At 43.3% G+C, this 20,210-nt stretch overlaps 1 protein-coding gene across 2 annotated transcripts; it reads right to left on the bottom strand.

Moving 5' to 3' along the window:
- Positions 1 to 52: 52 nt before the first annotated feature.
- Positions 53 to 9,114, bottom strand: POP5 (POP5 homolog, ribonuclease P/MRP subunit). Of its 2 annotated transcripts, XM_081966379.1 has the most exons (6): positions 8,944 to 9,078; positions 8,727 to 8,819; positions 5,896 to 6,038; positions 5,049 to 5,198; positions 3,791 to 3,874; positions 53 to 2,059 (listed from the first exon to the last, which is right to left on the bottom strand). In XM_081966379.1, exons 2-6 carry the CDS (start codon positions 8,744 to 8,746, stop codon positions 1,953 to 1,955), a joined length of 504 nt encoding a protein of 167 aa, XP_081822505.1. In that variant the 5' UTR covers positions 8,747 to 8,819; positions 8,944 to 9,078; the 3' UTR covers positions 53 to 1,952. The 2 variants fall into 2 exon arrangements, with proteins under 2 accessions (XP_081822505.1, XP_081822506.1); XM_081966380.1 differs by having other exon boundaries at positions 3,791 to 3,929; positions 8,727 to 9,114.
- Positions 9,115 to 20,210: the final 11,096 nt, after the last annotated feature.

The following is a 20,210-nucleotide window of genomic DNA, read 5'->3' as shown; positions in this document are numbered from 1 at the left end:
TTCCATCTAATATGGAGTCTGGATGGTTCACCATCCATTGAAAATCTTCATAAAATTTCATTTTTTTATTTCATTGTTTAGTCTCTTAGAAATGTATTATACAAAGAATTATAGTTTTCGTTCATAGTATGCCCTCAAAGTAATAAACCCACCTACAGTATAAAATTGTCAGAACGGTATAAAAAAAAGGAAAATGTACAGAACATGCACCTTCCAGATTCAGACCTTGTTCACTCTTGCTTGTTCCATCCCAAACAAGCATGGGTATGCTACTGCTTGTCCAGCAGGATTTCCTGTGGGTATCGTTTTGCTGCTTCTTTCTGAGAAGGAGGGGCTTCATTTTGCCTTCTCCGTGGGCAGTTGGGTGCTGCCAACCACGGGCACTTGCTGCCCAGACTGCTATCTTTGCAGCACTTGCACTTTTCGAGGCCAAAACATTGGCACAAATTCTATATGGGGCACAAACAGGAATCCTTGCAAAGAAAGACTTGCTAGAAACCATACAAACCAAATTCCTGCGAGCCATCTTAGCTGCACCCAAAGGAACTCCAAATGCCCAGTTAAGAATTGAGACAGGCATGACTCAAATTCAGGTAAGAGCCTGGAAAATGATGATCATTCATTGGCTTAAAATGCATTTCTTTCCTGAGGGACTGTCCCCACTAGTGTTGACTGACAATTTCCCGTCCCCCTGGAAACAGGCAATTGATCACAAGCTGGGCTCTTATGGTCTCTCACCGTTATTCTTAATGTCCCTAGGCTTTGATCAAGTAAAGCAAGCAGTAAGCAATAGAATGAAGGAGATGGAGTTCCAAGAAGAACTAAATAGGTTGCCTCTCCACAGTAGGGACAGAATCAAACAGGGTGTGTGGGAATCGGCAAAATATCTAAATGACCTGAACTTACCAAAACAAAGAATAGCTTTCTTCAGAGCCAGATTTAACATTCTTCCTTCGGCACTCCTCCAGGGCAGGTATAAGAGAACACCTATAGCAGAACGGGTTTGTATATGTGGTAAAGGAGAAGTGGAAGGTATCTCACATGTTCTATTACACTGCGAGCTATACAGACTTTGTAGGTCTGCACATATTCTCCCCTTATTAGAGAGATTGCCAGGGAGGGCAGACAATTTTTATGTAGGCTTTCTCCTCCAGGACACAAACCCGGCTACCACGTATGCAGTGGCAAAGTTCTGTGTTGCTGCAATGTCCACAAGAAAAAAATTGGTTACAGAAATATAGTTGTCATCTTGTACCAATTATCTGGACATATCTCTTAACAATTTCTGGACCAATGTATTTACTCCCATACTTATTGGCTTTGCACCCAGGTAAACCAGGGAGTGACTGGAACAATTTGAGACCATGTATGTTATTATCCACTTTTAACGTCAATACTTTTTAATTATATTTTAATGTCAGTACTTTTTAACATATTGTAAAAAGTAATGTGTATTGCTGGTCTGCTGATTTATAGTATAGTTGCAGCACTTGCTAACTGCACTCTGCTAATCCACTAGTGACCCCACTGTTGGGCTGTCTGTGCGCATTCACGGTCTTAAGTTTTCCAGCAAATACACTAAATCCATGCTTAGAAAACAGCCTCCAGTTCGCTCCTCTGGAAATAACACTTCTATGTGCTGCACCGAGGAGGCAGGAGGATGACCCCATAAATTCCACCCAGTGTCCAGCCCGTGTGGATTTCCTAGGAGTCAAAAGCTTCCCTCCCCTCCTCTGTCTTTGAGCAAACAGGAGCAGAGACCTGAGGGGGGCAAACTGGTACAATACACACAGCTTCAGCTAGTTTTATAAACACAGAGGTGTAAAACTCTCTCTCTCTCTCTCTCTCTGTGTGTATATGTATGTACGTATGTGTGTATATATTGGAGAAAAAGGTGCTGATCCTTGCGCTTGAGAAGCACTCCTTGCCTAAGCACTTCGGGGTGATGTAATTCAGTCCATCTCCAGATTCTCCTCACTCTCTTCCTCTTCACTCCGAAACCGCTCCACTCCCACAAGCACACAGCTCTGGACCGACTTCCGGATGGTTTCTCTATCGGCTGGTAAAACGAGAAAGGAATTTGCAAGACGCCCTCATTGACATGTCAATAAAGGCCTCGCCATCTTCCAGCGGCCCTTATTTAGTTGACCTCATGGCAACGGAATGTCTCTACAGTAGTATTTCTCCATCCTGGCCACTTCAAGCCTTGTGGACTTCAATTCCCAGAATTCCCCAGCCACTCAAGACCTCTGCTGGCTGAGGAACTCTGGAAATTGAAGTCTTAAAAGTTACCAAGGTTGAGAAATACTCTCCCGTGGCATTCCTTACCACACTTTGGACTGCAGCACTCATCATTCCCTGTCCAATGGATGCCTTTCTTGATTGTCTAACCCAGGGGTGTCCAAACTTGGGAACTTTAAGACTTGTGGACTTCAACTCCCAGAATTCCCCAGCCAGCATGGCTGGCTGGGGAATTCTGGGAGTTGAAGTCCACAAGTCTTAAAGTTCCCAAGTTTGGACACCCCTGGTCTAACCCTATTGGTCTAGAGTTCAAGTGTCTGAAGCAACAAACCAAACGCCTTTGACTATTCACACGCAATCCAGTTTTAACTTTTTGAGCACTAGGAATTAGAAATGAGAAGAAACAATTTCTAGGAAACTTGCATTCCCCATAGGTTTTCAGTACTGCCAGGATAGATAAAGGTTCCCTTGCACACTTGCTAGTCACTCCCAACTCTAGGGGGCGGTGCTCATCTCCGTTTCAAAGCCAAAGAACCAGCGCTGTCTGAAGACGTCTCCATGGTCATTTAGCTGGCATGATTAAACGCTGAAGGCGCACGGAACGCTGTTCCCTTCCCACGAAAGGTGGCTCCTATTTTTCTACTCACGTTTTTTCATGCTTTCAAACTGCTGGGTTGGCAGAAGCTGGGACAAGTAACGGGAGCTCACTCGGTTACGCAGCACTAGGGATTCGAACTGCTGATCTTCTGATTGAAAGCTCAGCTTCTTAGCCACTGAGCCACCACATCCCATACTGCTAGGATAGTGATATTTAATTTTTACATAAAGTATACAGGAGATTTTAAAGAAAAATGAACAAACTGTCCTGCTTGGACAAAGTAGCCAAAATAAGGGGAGGGGAGAGGAAGAAGGCCAATGGAGCACCAGTGTTTCGTAATTAGATAATTAATAACCAGTGCTTAGTAATGTTAGATTCAATCTCTTTGCAAGGCATTCTGATCTGATTAGCTAGGATAAGGTTTCTCAAACTTGGCAACTTGAGGATGTGCAACTCCCAGAATCCCTCCAACCAAACGGGCAGGGGAATTCTGGGAATTGAAGTCTGCATATCCTCAGGTTGCCAAGGAGACCTACAAGGATTTGTCTTCCTGTTACAGGAATCTGCATAATTCCTGGGTTGGAGGCTGCATATTTTCATATTTTTTTGAAAATGCAACCACTACCAATAATGCAGCTATAAAGAACTGATTTATCAAGCGATGGCCTGCCATTGCCTCATTCCTCATTTTTTATTTTACTTGAAAGCTTATAGTTCTTACTTGGGATTCAGATAATTTTTTAAAAAGGAAGGCTAATTTGTAGGCTCTCCATCACTGGAGGTTTTTGAGAAGAGATTGGACAAAGAGTCATTTGTCCAAGTGGTATTGGGTCTCCTGCTGAAGTAGTTGGTTGGACTAGAAGACCTCCAAGGTCCCTTCCAACTCTGTTATTCCATTCTAAGTTAGAGGCTGCACTTTGCTCAGAGACCTTCCAGATTAGGATTAATTACCTTCATTGGTACAGTTCCGTAACAGCAGCAGCAGCTGGTTCCTGTTGTACTGAATGAGGAATTTCTGACAGGTACGTATTGTTGCTAGAAACAGAGAAGGAAGACACTAGGATTCTGCCGGCAAGGAACTGCTTGCAGCCTAAATATTCAGAGTAATGGATTTTTAACGGAGCAAACCACAATGAAACATTCTCATTGCCCATTTTTGACAGATATGCAAGAAACAAAGACTATATTAAAGCTCTTCATGTAACCTTTACAATTTGTGCACACTTCCTTCAAGATCAAGCTACAATTTCGTTGTATACATGATATACAATGACAATAAAGGCTATACTACTACTACAATATCTGTGCTGCAAAAAAGCACACAACCACTAGAGGACAGTAAAACACTACTGCTCTCTTATCTCTGCTGCCATTTGGTGACTAAAATACTGTTATTTACTATATAAGAAATCCAGAAATTGAAACTAGTGAAACAGGATTCTCTTTTTTCAGATCAACAAAATGTTGATCCACCGGTTGTGAAAAAAATTGAATGACTGGTTTGTTGCCTAGACTATGTACACATAACTCACCCAATACTGGTGGCAAGAGAAAATAAATTTTCTGAACTGCTTCTAGCACGATTTCTGGATGTGCCCCAACTACACAATTGGTGCCAATGGAAAAATTTGTTGATATTGATTTAATATTCCAGATCATAGAATCATTTTGAGTTGCCTCCCATCCCTGATAGCTACATCTAAGGAGGTAATGTTGGGAAACTTAACTTTTCCCCATTAGTTGTGTCCTTTTGAATTTTTTCCCCCTCCTGTTCAATCATGTCTGATTTCCAGAGACTCCCTGCAGCTTTATTGGTTTGCTTTGTCCTTTTCCTGGTCTCTGTGTGTGTGTGTGTGAGAGAGAGAGAGGGGCCCAAAATCACCCACGTGGCTTTGTGCCTAAAACAGAACTAAAACTACCTTCCTCCCAATTTCTACTGCTATGCCCTTAACAACTATACCAACCTGACTTTATTTTATTTTTCATTTCAACCTTCGGCTTTTGAAATTGTTAACACAGTATTTATTTGTGCTATTACTGTAAATTGTATAATTTTTATTTAAAAATACCCAGACTTTGAATGATTCCACTTCTAGCAAAGATGAACATGGCACCAACAAGTCAGATTATTTCCCTTAAGAGACTGCACAAAGGAAAGTTTTTTTTAAAATGCCCTTTAAAATACAGACTCTTACAAGAGAAAGCTTACCTCCAACATGAAGTGTGTTAAAAGAGCAGGGACAGTGATGGCTCCTATTTTCTAAGTGAATAATAAAAGGAAGGGACGACCACAGAAGCTGATAAAAATATTTCCGGCAGCAGAAGAGAACCACTCCAGTGTAGGCATTCAGGTATTTTACTGAAGAGAGAAACCAGAGAACCTCGTAAGGTGGGATAAGTGGTGGGATAAGACACACACAGAAGTTTCCCTCATTGCAGGAAAAAAAATGTGGCTTCCTTTAATTCAGAAGTCTTCAAACTTGGCAACTTTTAAGACTTGTGGACTTCAACTCCCAGAATTCTCCAGCCAGCTATGCTCCAGCCAGCTATGGAGAATTCTGGGAGTTGAAGTCCACAAGTCTTGAAAGTTACCAAGTTTGGGGACCCCTGCTCTGAGTGGACAAAGGGCTGGGTTCCTCACTTCCTGGCACTCACTCTGCTCTCACCACCACTGCACTCAGGCCACCCATAAAGAAGCCGAGAAGATGATACTGGGGAGGCTTCCTCAGGCAGCCTCTTCCTGTTCAGGCAGAATTCTCCAGCTCTGCTGGCTGGAGAATTCTGGGAGTTAAAGTCCACAAGTCTTGAAAGTTGCCAAATTTGGGGACTCCTAATTTATAGCAAGAGTTTTCAAACTTGACAACTTGTGGAGTTCCACTAGAATTCCCCAGCCAGCATTGCCCAAAACTTCAGCAAAAATTATCCATAGCAAACAATGGATTCGCTCAATGACCATGGTGGAGGACTTATTTTTCTATCACGATTTATGACTTTAATGTAATGGCCACTAGTCAAGACTGCTGCATTGTGCACTAGCAAAACCTTGGAAACCAGACCTGAAAAAGCAATAGAGCAACAGGCAACTCCAAAGTCTCCATGTATTCTTGCAACTGCATTCTTCACCGCATTGTGCACTATGCGCTCCTCAATGAACTGCCGACAGCGAGGGTCTTCGGAGATGATCTCGCAGAGGAAGTACCTGGAAAGGCAAAGCAGAGCAGAAGATCAAAGAAAGGACTCTTAGAGCTACCCATAGTGCACCACCTGTTTTACACTACTGGGCAGCAGAATACTCAGCACTTCCAGATGGGACAAAGAGCAGGATTTCCTAGGCTCACCTATGCACTGTTCTTTTCAGAATTTGACACGTGTATGTAAACATGTTTTAACAGCTGAGATGGTGACAGCTGCAGACAGTGGCATTAACTCCAGCTCCTTGTCAGGTAGAGTCGGGCAGGAATCATTCAGAACCTGGAAGATCTGTTGCCAGTCAACCAGGGCTTCATTTGGCAAGCAATGTTATTTATTTGAAATATTTCTGTGTTAAATCAAAGGGATCTCTGAGCTCTGCAATATTTCTTTTTAAATCAAAGAGATCTCTGAGCTCTGCAATATTTCTGTATTAAATCAAAGGGATCTCTAAGCTCTGCAACAGTAAAAGCTTCTCTAAAGAGAATTTCTGGTCTGGGTGGGTCACCAGACCAGAGGTATAATTTTCATTTGTGAGAGAATTTAGTGGCTAAATCAAATACAAACTTATCCTTTACACATAATTAAAAGCTTAGAAGCAAAATATTGTTCACAAAAGTGATCTTAAGTTTTCCAAATGCGCTTTATTTATCAACGCATCCAGTTCAATTCCAAAAATCTTTTGCAGATGTCCCAAAGGTGCTTTTTCGAGAGGCATCTGGACTTTCTGGTTTTTCTTTTTCTTTGAAGACGTTTCGCTTCTCATCCAAGAAGCTTCTTCAACTCTTTTGCAGATGGTTTTACCAAGAACAAGCGCTTTCCAAGCAGGATTAATCAGTTCAATCAGGGGAGTGGGGAACCTGGGCCCTTTTATGACGCATGGACTTCCAGAATTCTCAAGCCCAGGAATTCTGAGGGTTGAAGCCCACAAGTCATAAAGGGGCCAAAGTCCCTCCCCCCAATTCCTGGGTTAAACAAAGCAGCCAGATTCCCCCGCTTCCCTCCTCTCCCCCTCCCACCCCATCTCCAGGACTAATTCCTAATACGTCCTAATTCCTGCCTGAATCTCCCTGCGGAGCCTCAGCTCGGACTGTCTGAGTTCACACGAGGCGCCTGCCCGTCCTTCGGCTACGGGCACTTAAGCCCAGATGGCCGGATTCGCACCCGCCGCGTCCTAACCAAGAGAGCGGGAGAATAAGGAGAAACTTCCTAACAGTGTGGACAATGAACCAGTGGAACAGCTTGCCACCAGAAATCGTGGGTGCTCCATCCCTGGAGTTCGTAAGAAGAGAGTGTCACTCGGCTGAAATGATCTAGGGCAGTGGTGGGCAACCTTTTTTTTCAACTGAGCCAAATCTTGCCAAAACCACGATTGAAATTTACTTTGAGAGCCACATTTTTAAAACCGAAAATACATAGGATGGTACACTGTTTTTAGTTTCAATAAGTTTTTATTGAGAATATTCTGCATGCAAGTATCCACATAGGTCGGGAGGATACAAATAACACAACTAATAAAACAAAAACTTTAGAACGATATTATTTATCGATAATGTTAAATTCCGTAAAATTTGCCTTACAATGTAGAGAAAATTACATCCTGACATTGACTGACAAAGTCACAACCACTAATGTGAACATTGGCCTTGCATTTCCTTGGATAGTTTGAGTAAGTCAGGTTTGTATGTTGTTGTTTTTAATTTCATCTCTCTCTCCCACTTTCTTTTTTTCTTTTTCTTTCTCTCTCTCTCTCTGGCTCTTTGTCTCTCTCTCCCTCCCTCCCCCATCTCTGTCACTCTGTGTGTGTGTCTGTCTGTCTGTCTCTCACTCACTCTGTGTGTGTGTGTGTGTCTGTCTCTGTCTCTCCCTCTGTCTCTCTCCCCTCCCTTCCTCTCTCTCTGTCACTCTGTGTATGTGGGTGTGTCTGTCTCTCACTCATTCACTTAATCACTCACTCTGTGTGTGTCTCTCTCTCTGTCTGTCTATCTTTCTCTCCCTCCCCCTCTCTGTCTCTCTCTGTCTGTGTGTGTCTGTCTGTCAGTCTCTCTCTGATTCCCTCCCTCACTCCCTCTCTCTGTTCCTCTCTCTGTCTGTCTGTCTCACTCACACACACACACATACACACTGTGGTCACCTTGTTGAGTGTTCCAATCACATTTGAAACACTCAACAACTGGCCTGCATTTATGGTATTTTGCAGCATTCTGCAGTCATAGGACCAAAATTGGTTGTCACTTGCCCGGGCTTTTGCAGAAGCTTCCTTCCGAAGCCCGAGAGGAGGGAGGGGAGCGGGCACCCGGCACACAGAAGAGCCTCATTAAAGGGTGTAAAGAGCCGCATGTGGCTCCCGAGCCGCGGGTTGCCCACCACTGATCTAGGGTCTCTTGCTTGAGAAGGTTTGCCTCCAGAGATTTTGGGTGCTCCATCATTGGAGGCTTTTAAGAAGAGAGTGGGCAACCATTTGCCAGAAGTGGCATAGGATCTCCTGCTTGAGCAGGGGGTTGGACTACAGGACCTCCAAGGTCCCTTCCAGCTTATTCTATTTATTCGCACCACGCGCTTAGCCCGCGTGTCGTGGGAAGGCAGCGGCTGTCTCGGACGGACGAGGGCTCCAAGTGCCGCCGCCGTCGCGCTCTCCGAGCTCCCGTGGGAACCGCCAAGCCCACCTCTCCCTCCCTGCCGCCCGCCGAAGCCTTACCGGTTCTTAAACCGCACCATAGCGGGAGTCGGTCGGGAAGAAGAGCTAATGTCGGTACGCTCTAGCCCGCAGCGTCTCTATCGCGGAAGCGACCTTGCCCACAGAGATAAGAAAAGAAATAGGTCACTTTCTCCTGCTCAGCTGCTCTGACTGGAAGTCACTGGAGAAATCTTGTTTTTTTATCCCCTTTGATTTCTAAGCTGACAGAGGTGTCTACCGGCATTTATACTTCCTTTTCCCCCTGGGTTAGGCAAAAGCCGGACGAGCACTTCCGGGGCGGAGGACGACTTCTCTACTTTTCGTTTCTCTGAGGTATCCTATCAACCGGAAAGGCGGAGCGACGGCAAGACCGAATTCGTAGGGAAGACTCGCCTCCCCATTGGCCCGTATCTGACGTCACATGCAGATGTTTTTGAACCCTCGCCTTGTCTATCGCGTTCGCCTTTGGAAAGTTCTTTTCATTCGTTTTTTTTTCTCCAGTGGACCAATCAGCGGCTGTCATGCGTTTTTCCCCTTTTTCCCCTCCCACAAATGGTTTATTTTCCCTGTCTGTAACGTAGCGCCTCTCTCATTGGTTGCTTGAGAGGGAGAGGCAGGGAAAGGGCAAAGGCGGAGCCTATAAAAGCCGTGGCCCTTTTTTCCCGCCCTTTCTGGGAATTTTTTTTTGCTTTCGTTGACGCTCGAGTTTTCTGAGGCAGCGCTTCGCTTTTGTAAATAAACGAGAATAAAAGAATGAGATGTCTGCAAGCGACACGCCAGTTGTCACCTCAATACATAACCCGCCAGTGCATAATTCCGGGGACACGGAAAGCTTTCTGAAGATGGCTGGGATAACAATATCCATCATCCCCACCAAGAAGGCGGTGCAGCCAAGGCACATCCTGCCTCGTAGATGTGGTGTTTCCATGTGGGATTGGCTTAGTTTAACCCTCTCAGTGGAGTGGCAGCGCTAAATAGCATTTAAGAGTGGGTCAGTCTTGGATGGGAGACCACCAGGAAAGCCCAGGCTGAATGAAGTTGAACAACAGGGCAGGAGAAGGCAGTGGGGAATAATTTGGGGGTTCCTGAAAGGGTGTGTGTCACTAGAGAGAGAAGAGAGTTGACATTACCGTTGGCGGAGGATGATACGAAAAGACAAGTGCTCAGTGATGAATGGGGCTGGAAGAGACCCTGGCTCCCTGTGGTCTATCGGGTGCGTTTCAAGGTGTTGATTACCATCTTTAAAGCGCTCCATGGCACAGGACCTAGCTACCTGCGGGATCGCATCCTGCCCCATACATCCCTACGACCAATTCGTTCTCACAGAGAGGGACTTCTCCGGGTGCCGTCCACTAAGCAGTGCTGGGGCAGCGTACAATAAATAAAAACACATATTATAAAATTACACATTGTACGGAGGAGGTATAAAAACACAATACAATCATTATAATAACATAGAAATATTAAAATAAGTTGAAATTAAATACCCCAATGGAGATTACAAGTTTAAAAATTGCCAGGAGGAATAAAATGGAGCTATGGTTGAGCCAGGCCTGCTAGTTGAAAAAGGTGGGTCTTGAGTTTTGAACGGAAGGAGCGGAGGTCGGTGGTAATCCTAATATCCAGGGGGAGGTCATTCCAGAGGGCTGGGCCCATCACAGAGAAGGCCCTACTCTTGGGCACCGCCCTTTGGCACTGCTTAGTGGACGGCACCCGGAGAAGTCCCTCTCTGTGAGAGCGAATTGGTCGTAGGGATGTATGGGGCAGGATGCGATCCCACAGGTAGCTAGGTCCTGTGCCATGGAGCGCTTTAAAGATGGTAATCAACACCTTGAAACGCACCCGATAGACCACAGGGAGCCAGTGCAGAATGGGATTTAAGAGGAGCCCTTCTGTTTTACCCCCCTCTTACTATTTTTGACAGCAGAGTATCAGCCATAGAGTCTTTCAAGTGTTTGCATTCTATAATCTCCCAGGATTTGAAATGGATGCTTCACGTTAGAATCATCATTCAAAAGGAAAACGAAGAGTGTTGTTCCTGCATCAGTTTAGGAGCTGTTGATACAGTTTTACCAAGGAATTATTAAGCCTGTCATTTCTACTTCTTTAACTGTCTGGTTTGGTATAGCAATGAAACAGGGCAGGTACAGACTCCAATGGATAGTTAAGACTGCAGAAAGAACAATGGCAACCAACAATTCCACAGAAGGCCTGTAACTTGTGTGGGTCAGAAGGAGGGTTGAGAAGATTGCCTGCAGACCCCTCACATCCTGGACATAAACCGTTCCAACTCATTCTCTCCGTAGGGCAGGGGTGTCCAAACTTGGGAACTTTAAGACTTGTGGACTTCAACTCTCAGAATTCCCCAGCCAGCTGGCTGGGGAATTCTGAGAGTTGAAGTCCACAAGTCTTAAAGTTCCCAAGTTTGGACACCCCTGCCGTAGGGCATTATAGAGCATTGCATGCCAAAACAATTAGACAACGGGGACAATTTTTCTCTCTCGTGCCATCACTGCTGAACACCTAATTATCTCACGTCTATTAACCCAGTGTGACTGTAATATTATTTATCCTTTTTATTATCTTCTTCACTCCCTCCTTTTATTGGTATTGTTATTCTGTTGCTTTGCCGAGAGCTCCTGCATCGGAGGCAAATTCCTTGGGTGTCCAATCACATTTGGCCAAATAAAGTATTCCATTCAATCCAAGCTGTCGACAGATTTGTGAGCCTGTGAGTCAATTGGAGTCTCAGCACAGCCCTCCTGCTTCAACCCTCTTTTCCTTTCCTGCCTCTAAGCTTTGTGGTTAATGTGGGTTTAATCTGGTTTCATTCTGGACATTCCCTCGCGGAGAATGGTTAGTCTTCCAGCTCAGGATCTTGTTGGGCTTTGCGCTGCAGGGAGACTTCTCCAGATATGCGATGCTTTCTTGTGCCTTACGAAACCCTGAACACAGGTTGTGTTTTTCCGCCTGGCAACGATGCAGCTGAAGCTTTGGTACCCTGTCTGCTTGAGTGCGCTTGGCCGGGTAATCGGATAGGAAGGGTGCACTGAGCCAGGTCCAGAGAGTAGCAAAGGGCTTCTATTTTTGGCTCAGGAGTCTGATTAGGGGCGACATGGAAGGAGGAAGAAAGAGTGCACGAAGCAAACCATTTTCCTTTGTTCTTCAGCGGGAAAACACTACGGGGAAGCTGCCACCCATATGGAAGTTCCACAAACATATTGCCATCAATATTGCCTTCTTTCATTTCTTCCAGCTAGGAAAATTGAGTCCAAAATTTCTGTTATTGAGTGAATTTTGTCCCATTTTATGACGTCTTTTGCCACAGTTGTTAAGTGAATCTCTGCAGTTAAGTTGGCAATATGGTTGCTAAGTGAACCTGGCTCCTCCATTGACTTTGCTTGTCAGAAGGTCGCAAAAAGGGATCCCGCGACCCCCAGACATCGCGACCGCCATAATTATGAGTCAGTTGGCAAGCGCCTGAATTTGGCTCATGTGATTGTGGAGATGCTTGCTGTTAGATCAGGGGTGTCCAAACTTGGCAACTTTAAGACTTGTGGACTTCAACTCCCAGAATTCCCCAGCCAGCTCTGCTGGAAGTTCTGGGAGTTGAAGTCCACAAGTCTTAAAGTTGCCAAGTTTGGACACCCCTGTGTTAGATACTCGCTCTAACTACAGTGGTTTCCACCAAGGTCCTCTGTTCCAGCGGGAACGGAGGTTTAATCCTATTGGTCGAAGGGTCGGAGAGCTCCCTATAAAAGGGCTGCTGTCAGACTCAACTTTCGCTGGATTGTTCTCACTTGTTGTACTTAATAAAGAGCTGTTGTTACCATTAAGCCTATGTGTGCCTATCCATTACCCAATCTAACAATGGTCACAAGTGTAAAAAATGCTCACGAGTCACCTTTTTCAGTGCCATTGTAACTTTGAATTAAATGAACTGTTGTTAAGTCAAGGACCGCCTGTAGCCTTTTATTGTCCATGGTCTCTAGCGTAAGAGTATATTGAGTGCGTATCACCTAACAGCTGGATCACGGACAAATACGAAACATTGCAAGCTGCCCATAGTCGCTTGATAGTGAGATGGAGAGGATGTAAATTTAACAACTTGTTTGCATCACTTTTAGTTTGTACCTATGTACACTGAGAGCTTTTGCACCGGAGACAAATTCCTTTTGTGTCCAATCACACTTGGCCAATAAAGAATTCTACTCTATCAATAAGTAAATAAGTACAGGTGAGACCTGTACCTATGGGGACATGGGTCCCTGGTGCTCAGTGGGGAACACGGGGCTTCAGCATCTCTGGGAATTCTGGAAGGAGAACCATCATGATGGCTCTAGGTAAACGATCCCCCCTGCCAAGCATTCTAGACCAACAAACTTTGTCCAAACTAAAGTGAGTTTTAATGATACTATCAATATGGTGAGGGCCGGATTTTCCTATAGGCTAACTAGGCTTCAGCCTAGGGCCTCAAGATCAAGAGGGGCCTTTTATTTTTATTTATTATCCATGCCACATTTTTTATAAAGGTTAGTACCAATTACAACATGTTTCATTTAATATATTGATATATATATCACAGTAATGATGTATTTTATTATCTCTCATGTAATTTACAAACTTAAAAATGGGAGGTGAAAGGGCCCCATAAGTGGAATAGCCTAGGGCCTCTTTTCATCTAAATCCGGCCCTGAATATAGGTAGAAGGAGCATTTTATAGTAATTAATGGAGTGGAGAGAAGAGGTAGATTGAAGAGGGGCTTTTGATCTTGGGAGGAACTTTCCATTGGAAGAATGAAAGCTGTTTTGCTCAAGAATCAACGGCAGAGGAGATTCTGTGGTGTTTCAAAACACAAACATGGGAGGATTGATGTAGCAAGTTCTTATTGGTTCCCAGCCCAAATTTGCTTTCTTGCAATTTAAATCCTTGCTATCTTGACATGTCTTCTGCCCAATCTCCTGCATGATATCCCTTCGGTTATTGTATTTCAGGCTATCGGTGTCCAACTCCTCTAACTGTTTTTCCTTCCAAGCCTCTTGGGGTTCATTCTGTTGAGGTTTGATTTACTTAGACTCTCCCTCCCTCCCTTCTCTTTTCCTTCCTTCTTTTCTCCCTTCCTCCATCCCTTTTCCTTCCTTCCTCCCTGCCTGCCTGCCTGCCTTCCCCATAACTTTACAGAATACAAAGCATTAAAAAAAAGGCCCAGTGAAGCAAACTTCTCCGTGTTTGATGTCTACCCAGAAATTAGAAATTTAGAGATCAGAAATCTAGTGGCTAATGATGGATGAAGGTACAATCTACTTTCACCACTTGTATTATTGTATTGTTGCGGGAGAAGATGGGGGAGAGAAAAGCTGATTTCCATGTAGTGTATTTCATCCTTCCGAGATCAGTAAAATGAGGACCCAGATTATTGGGGGCCATATACTGACTCTCTGAACCGCTTAGAGAGCGCTGAAAAGCAGTGTGAAACTATTGCTATGCTATTCAGCCCTCTCACAGCATCGGGTCCACTTATACTCTAGAGGGCGCTGTTGTGCCATAACTGAAATTCTCATCGGGATACATGGCTGGTTTGCAAAGTGTACTCAAACTGGAGGAGGTATTAAGTGCAGTTTTAGCTCCACTTTAAGCATCTTTATTCATGACTTGGGCAAGAAGGTGGAAAGAATACTTAATCTGATTTGCATATCATGGAAAAATGCACGGAATAGATTGTGATAAGACAGAAATAAAAATTCAAACCAGTGTTAATAGATTTGTGGAAAGGTTGAAAATAACAGTTCGAATTAAGGGGAAACCAGTCAGATTGTCAGGTACAAGATGTACAATTCCTGGCTTGACAATGGTTTTTAGGGGATAGATTTTGGAATAGTAGATTGCAACTTTATGTACATGATCCAACAGTGAGTTGTGGGTGTGAAACAAAACAACAAAAAATGTCAGCCACATCCATAGATATTTAGTTTCCAAATCATAAGAAGCTAATGGTTCTACTTGCAGTCCATTGGTCTGCGACTCTGCATCCACATTCCATGTGCTGTTCAATTCTTGGTACAGTGCCGCATTTAAAGGAGGATCCAGGCTACAATATTAAGGCTTAGTAAGAGTACACCTAGAGTACAGCATCCAGTTTTGGGCACTACACTGTAAAAAGGTTTTGAGATTCTAGAAAGAGTGCAGAGCAAAGCGACCAAGATGATGAGGGGACTGGAGGCTAAAACATACGATGAACGGTTGCAGGAACCAGGCATGGCTAGTCTAGTGAAGAGAAGGACCAAGGGAGACATGAGAGCAGTCTTCTAATATTTGAAAGGCTGCCATAGAGAGGAGGGGGTCAAGCTATTTTCCAAGGCACCCGAAGGCCAGACAAGGAATAATGAATGGAAACTAACCAAGGAGAGATTCAACCTGGAAATAAGGAGAAATTTTTTGACAGTGGGAACAATCAACTGATGGAACAGAAGTTGCCTTTGGAAGTTGTGGGAGCTTCATCACTGGAGGATTTCAAGAAGAGACTGGGCTGCCATATGTCAGAAATGGTGTAGGGTCTCCTGCTTGGGTGGGGGGGGGTTGGACTAGATGACCTACAAGGTCCCTTCCAAGTTCCAACTCTGTTAATCTAATCTAATCTTTAGCAGAGAGGGGAGTGATTATTTAAGAGTTTTCAGAAGAGAGCAGAAAGACCATTCAATATCTGAAAGCATCTCGTGTAGAAAGGGGCCAAGATTTGTTCTCTTTTGTTCAAGAACACTGGGCAGAAAACAGCCTCATCTACTCTGAGCCTGTAGGCAGAGAAGACTCAGCCCGGCTTTCACTCCTTTAGATTCAACCTGGAAATAAGGAGGAATTTTGGGACAGTGAGAACAATCAACCGATGGGACAAAAGTTGCATTTGAAAGTTGTGGGAGCTTCATCACCAAAAGCTTTCAAGAAGAAACTGGACTGCCATCAGTCAGAAATGATGTAGAGCAGGGGTGTCCAAACTTGAGAACTTTAAGACTTGTGGACTTCAACTCTCAGAATACAACTCTCTGCTGGCTGGGGAATTCTGGGAGTTGAAGTCCACAAGTCTTAAAGTTATCAAGTTTGGACACCCCTGGTGTAGAGTCTCCTGTTTGGACTAGGTGACCTACAAGGTTCCTTCCAACTCTGTTAATCTGTAATCTTTAATCCTTAAAGTAGCCAGACAAGTTGATGCTTGGGTGACACACTAGGCACGGGCCTTCCTGGATCGGGATGCTCTATGCACAGTCACTCATGCCCTCGTCCTTTCTCGCCTGGACTACTGCAACGCTCTCTACATGGGTCTGCCCTTGAAGAGCACCCGGAAGTTTCAGCTGGTCCAGAATGCGGTCACACGGGCTGTCATGGGGGTACCTAGGTGCTCCCATGTTACACCCCTTTTAGGTGGCCTGCACTGGTTGCTGGTTGTTTTCCGGGTGCGATTCAAGGTACTAATTATGACCTTTAAAGCTCTCCATGGCTTAGGCTCAGGATACCTGAGAGACCACCTACTGCCACCAGTAGCCTCCCACCGTCCAGTACGATCCCACAGAGTTGGCCTCCTCAGGGTGCCGTCGGCCAAGCAGTGTCGGCTGCTGACCACCAGGGGGAGAGCCTTCTCTGTGGGAGCGTCTTCCCTCTGGAATGAGCTGCCCCCGGAGCTTCGCATAATCCCTGACCTCCGGTCCTTCCGACGCACCCTAAAAAGTTGGCTTTTCCAGCAAGCCGGCCTGGCCTGTTAATTTTATCTAATTTTTAAAATGTTAGTGTTATATTAATTGGGTTTATTTTTGGATTGTTTCTAATTTCCTTTTAACTTTTGTAATATGTTTTAATGCTGTACGTCGCCCTGAGTCCTTTGGGAGAAGAGCGGCATATAAATCCAATAAAACAAAGAAACAATGTGGCTAAAAACTCAGTGGGTGTTGATGGGTTGTCCACCAGAGGGCAGCAAAGGACACAGCAAGATCTAGCGCATTGCTGCTCCTAATGATCATCCATATTTTTGCTGTTCAGATCTGGTAATCCTGCCAGCATTGTTAGTTATGCTATTATACACACACACTTCTTCTTCTTCTTCTTCTTCTTCTTCTTCTTCTTCTTCTTCTTCTTCTTCTTCTTCTTCTTCTTCTTCTTCTTCTTCTTCTTCTTCTTCTTCTTCTTCTTCTTATTATTATTATTATTATTATTATTATTATTATTCGATTGTATCACAGCGGCCAGTTGATTCGCCGGATTTGGCATTGATTACTAGTCGGGCCCCACCCAGGGGCCTAGGACGTCGTAACGTATTTTCTTAATATACGTGCAGATCCAAGCAGTGCGGCCTTTTGCATTTGACTGATGGTGATTTTGTCAAGTTTTAACTGTTTTAAATGTAATCCCAGTGCTTTTGGAATAGCACCCAGTGTGCCGATTACCACTGGAATTACCACTGCTGGTTTGTGCCATAATCGTTGGATTTCAATTTTTAAGTCCTGGTATTTCGCGACTTTTTCATGTTCCTTCTCCTCAACCCTGCTATCACCTGGTATTGCGATGTCTATGATTGTAACCTTCTTTTTCTCAACCAGTGTGATGTCTGGTGTGTTATGCACTAGTATTTTGTCTGTTTGTATACGAAAATCCCACAGGATCTTGACCATCTGATTTTCGGTGACTTTTTCAGGCTTATGTTCCCACCAGTTTGTTGTTGTTTTAATATTATAATTTTTGCACAAATTCCAGTGGATCATTTGTGCTACTGAATTGTGCCGCATTTTATAGTCAGTCTGCGTGATTTTTTTACAGCAGCTGAGTATGTGGTCAACAGTTTCATCAACTTCTTTGCAGAGTCTGCATTTGGCATCATCAGAGGATTTTTCGATTTTGACCTTAATGGCATTTGTGCGGATAGCTTGTTCTTGCGCAGCCAGGATTAGTGACTCTGTTTCTTTCTTTAATGTACCTGTTGTTAACCATAACCAAGTTTTTTTACTGTCCACTTTATCTTTTATTTTTTCCAGAAATTGGCCATGTAATGCTTTGTTCTGCCAACTCTCCATTCTTGATTTTATCACATCTTTTCTGTATTCTTGTTTCGTCTGTTGGGCCTTCAATAGATTTTTGTTCTTTACTTTGATTAATAGATGTTCTTGACTTTCTTTTAAATAATCTGCCAGTGCATGTTTTTCTTCTTCAACTATTTGCTTCACTTGTAATAATCCTCTGCCACCTGATTTTCGGGGCAGGTATAGTCTATCAGTGTCACTGCGTGGATGTAAACTGTAGTGCATTGTCATTAGTTTCCTGGTTTTTCGGTCCAAAATGTCCAAATCAGCTTGTGTCCAGTTAACTATACCAGCTGTGTATCTTATAACTGGTATTGCCCAGGTATTTATGGCCTTGATTGTATTTCCACCATTTAATTTAGATTTCAAAATTTTCCTAACTCTGTTGGTGTACTCTCTCCTGACAATAGTTTTTACTTCTCCATGTTTGATGTTATCCAACTGCAAAATGCCTAAGTATTTGTAGGCTTCATTTTTGTTGCATTTAATTAGTTGGCCATTGGGCATTTCAATTCCCTCACATGTAGTGATTTTGCCCCTTTTTATGGATACAGTGGCACATTTTTCCATGCCAAACTGCATTGAAATATCGGTGCTGAATATTCGGACTGTGTTTGTCAGTGATTGGATTTCTATTTCTGACTTTCCATAGAGTTTCAAAACATCCATATATAATAAATGTGAAATTTTTTCAGCTTTTTTGGCTGTTTGGTAGCCTAATTTCATTTTTTTTAAGATTACTGATAGTGGGATCATCGCGATGATGAAGAGAAGAGGTGAAAGTGAATCACCCTGGAAAATTCCTCGCTTGATATTAACCATTCCGTAGTTCTCATTCCCTACTGCCAACTCAGTTCTCCATTGTTTCATCGCCTTTTCAGTGAAAGATGTAATATTTTTACTAATGCCAGTTGTTTCTAAGCATTTTATGATCCAACTATGTGGCAATGAGTCGAATGCTTTTTTATAATCAATCCAGACCATATTCAAGTTTGTTTTTCTTTTCTTACAATTTTCTAATATCATTTTATCAATTAGGAGCTGATCTTTTGTGCCTCTGCTCCTTCTTTTGTTGCCTTTTTGCTCTACTGGCAAGATGTTGTTTGTTTCCAAATAATCCATAATGTTATCTGCAATAATGCCTGTGAGTAATTTAAAGGTTGTTGGCAAGCATGTTATTGGTCTGTAGTTTTCAGGTATTGTTCCTTTAGTTGCATCTTTCTGAATCAAGTATGTTTATTATTATTATTATTATTATTATTATTATTATTATTATTATTATTATTATTATTATTATTATTATTATTATTATTATTATTATTATTATTATTATTATTATTATTGCATCAACAGAATTGTATCACAGCAGCCAGTTATTTCGCCGGATTTGGCATTGATTACTAGTCGGGCCCCACCCAGGGGCCTAGGACGTCGTAACATATTTTCGTAATATGTGTGCGGATCCAAGCAGTGCAGCTTTTTGCATTTGACTGATGGTGATTTTGTCAATTTTTAACTGTTTTAAATGTAATTCCAGTGCTTTTGAAATAGCACCCAGTGTGCCGATTACCACTGGAATTACCACTGCTGGTTTGTGCCATAATCGTTGAATTTCAATTTTTAAGTCCTGGTATTTCGCGACTTTTTCATGTTCCTTCTCGTCGACCCTGCTATCACCTGGTATTGCGATGCCTATGATTGTAACCTTATTTTTCTCAACCAGTGTGATGTCTGGTGTGTTATGCGCCAGTATTTTGTCCGTTTGTATACGAAAATCCCATAGGATTTTCTATTCTATTCTAGTGCCGATTACCACTGGAATTACCACTGCTGGTTTGTGACATAATCGTTGAATTTAAATCGCCTTTGATCTGCTAGTCGTTGTTCACTAACATTTAAATCTGGATGTTGTTGTTTCCATAAATCATACATTCGCTTTAAGTAGCCTCTTTTTTTTGGCACTGAGTTGTAATAACAGGCCATTATGGCACGATTTTCATTTGCACTATATTTTTGTCGTTTTGTTGGCTGGTCCACTTGTAGCCCACTTGTCGACGAATGCCCAGGGACCTCAATATCCGCCGCGGCCCTTGTTAACCCGTGCGATGACCGATGCGGTATAGAGTTTTTAGTTGTTTCTTTCACCATATTGTATGGGTTGGCGTGTTTTTATGGGGCCAGGTTGCCAACCTGACCCCAACCCTCCTCCTTTCTCATCCGGGCTTGGGACCGGCAACGGCAGAGTTGTTGTTGTTGTTGTTGTTGTTGTTGTTATTATTATTATTATTATTATTATTATTATTATTATTATTATTATTATTATTATGTAAATCTTTGGTGGGATTCACAGCCTTTGGGGCTGGTTGGTAGCTCAACAGCTCGAGTCCTAACCAAGGATCTAGGAACTGTTAAGGTAATGTCGGAGGATGTAAGTTGTTCCAAGTA

This window comes from Natrix helvetica (assembly GCF_964273705.1).
Source record: "Natrix helvetica genome assembly, chromosome: 14".
NCBI classification, from domain to species: Eukaryota; Metazoa; Chordata; class Lepidosauria; order Squamata; family Natricidae; genus Natrix; species Natrix helvetica.
Note: the sequence above shows the minus strand (reverse complement) of the source record. Positions and strands in the feature narration are given on the sequence as shown.

Bases quoted from the DNA above. Each gene is read 5' to 3' on its own strand.
- POP5 (XM_081966379.1), bottom strand. From the start codon at position 8,746: ATGGTGCGGTTTAAGAACCG. The intron at 6,039-8,726 runs GTAAGGCTTCGG...TTGCCTTTCCAG, and splicing joins ATGGTGCGGTTTAAGAACCG to GTACTTCCTCTGCGAGATCA. The intron at 2,060-3,790 runs GTAATTAATCCT...TCGTTTTACCAG, and splicing joins ACGGAACTGTACCAATGAAG to CCGATAGAGAAACCATCCGG.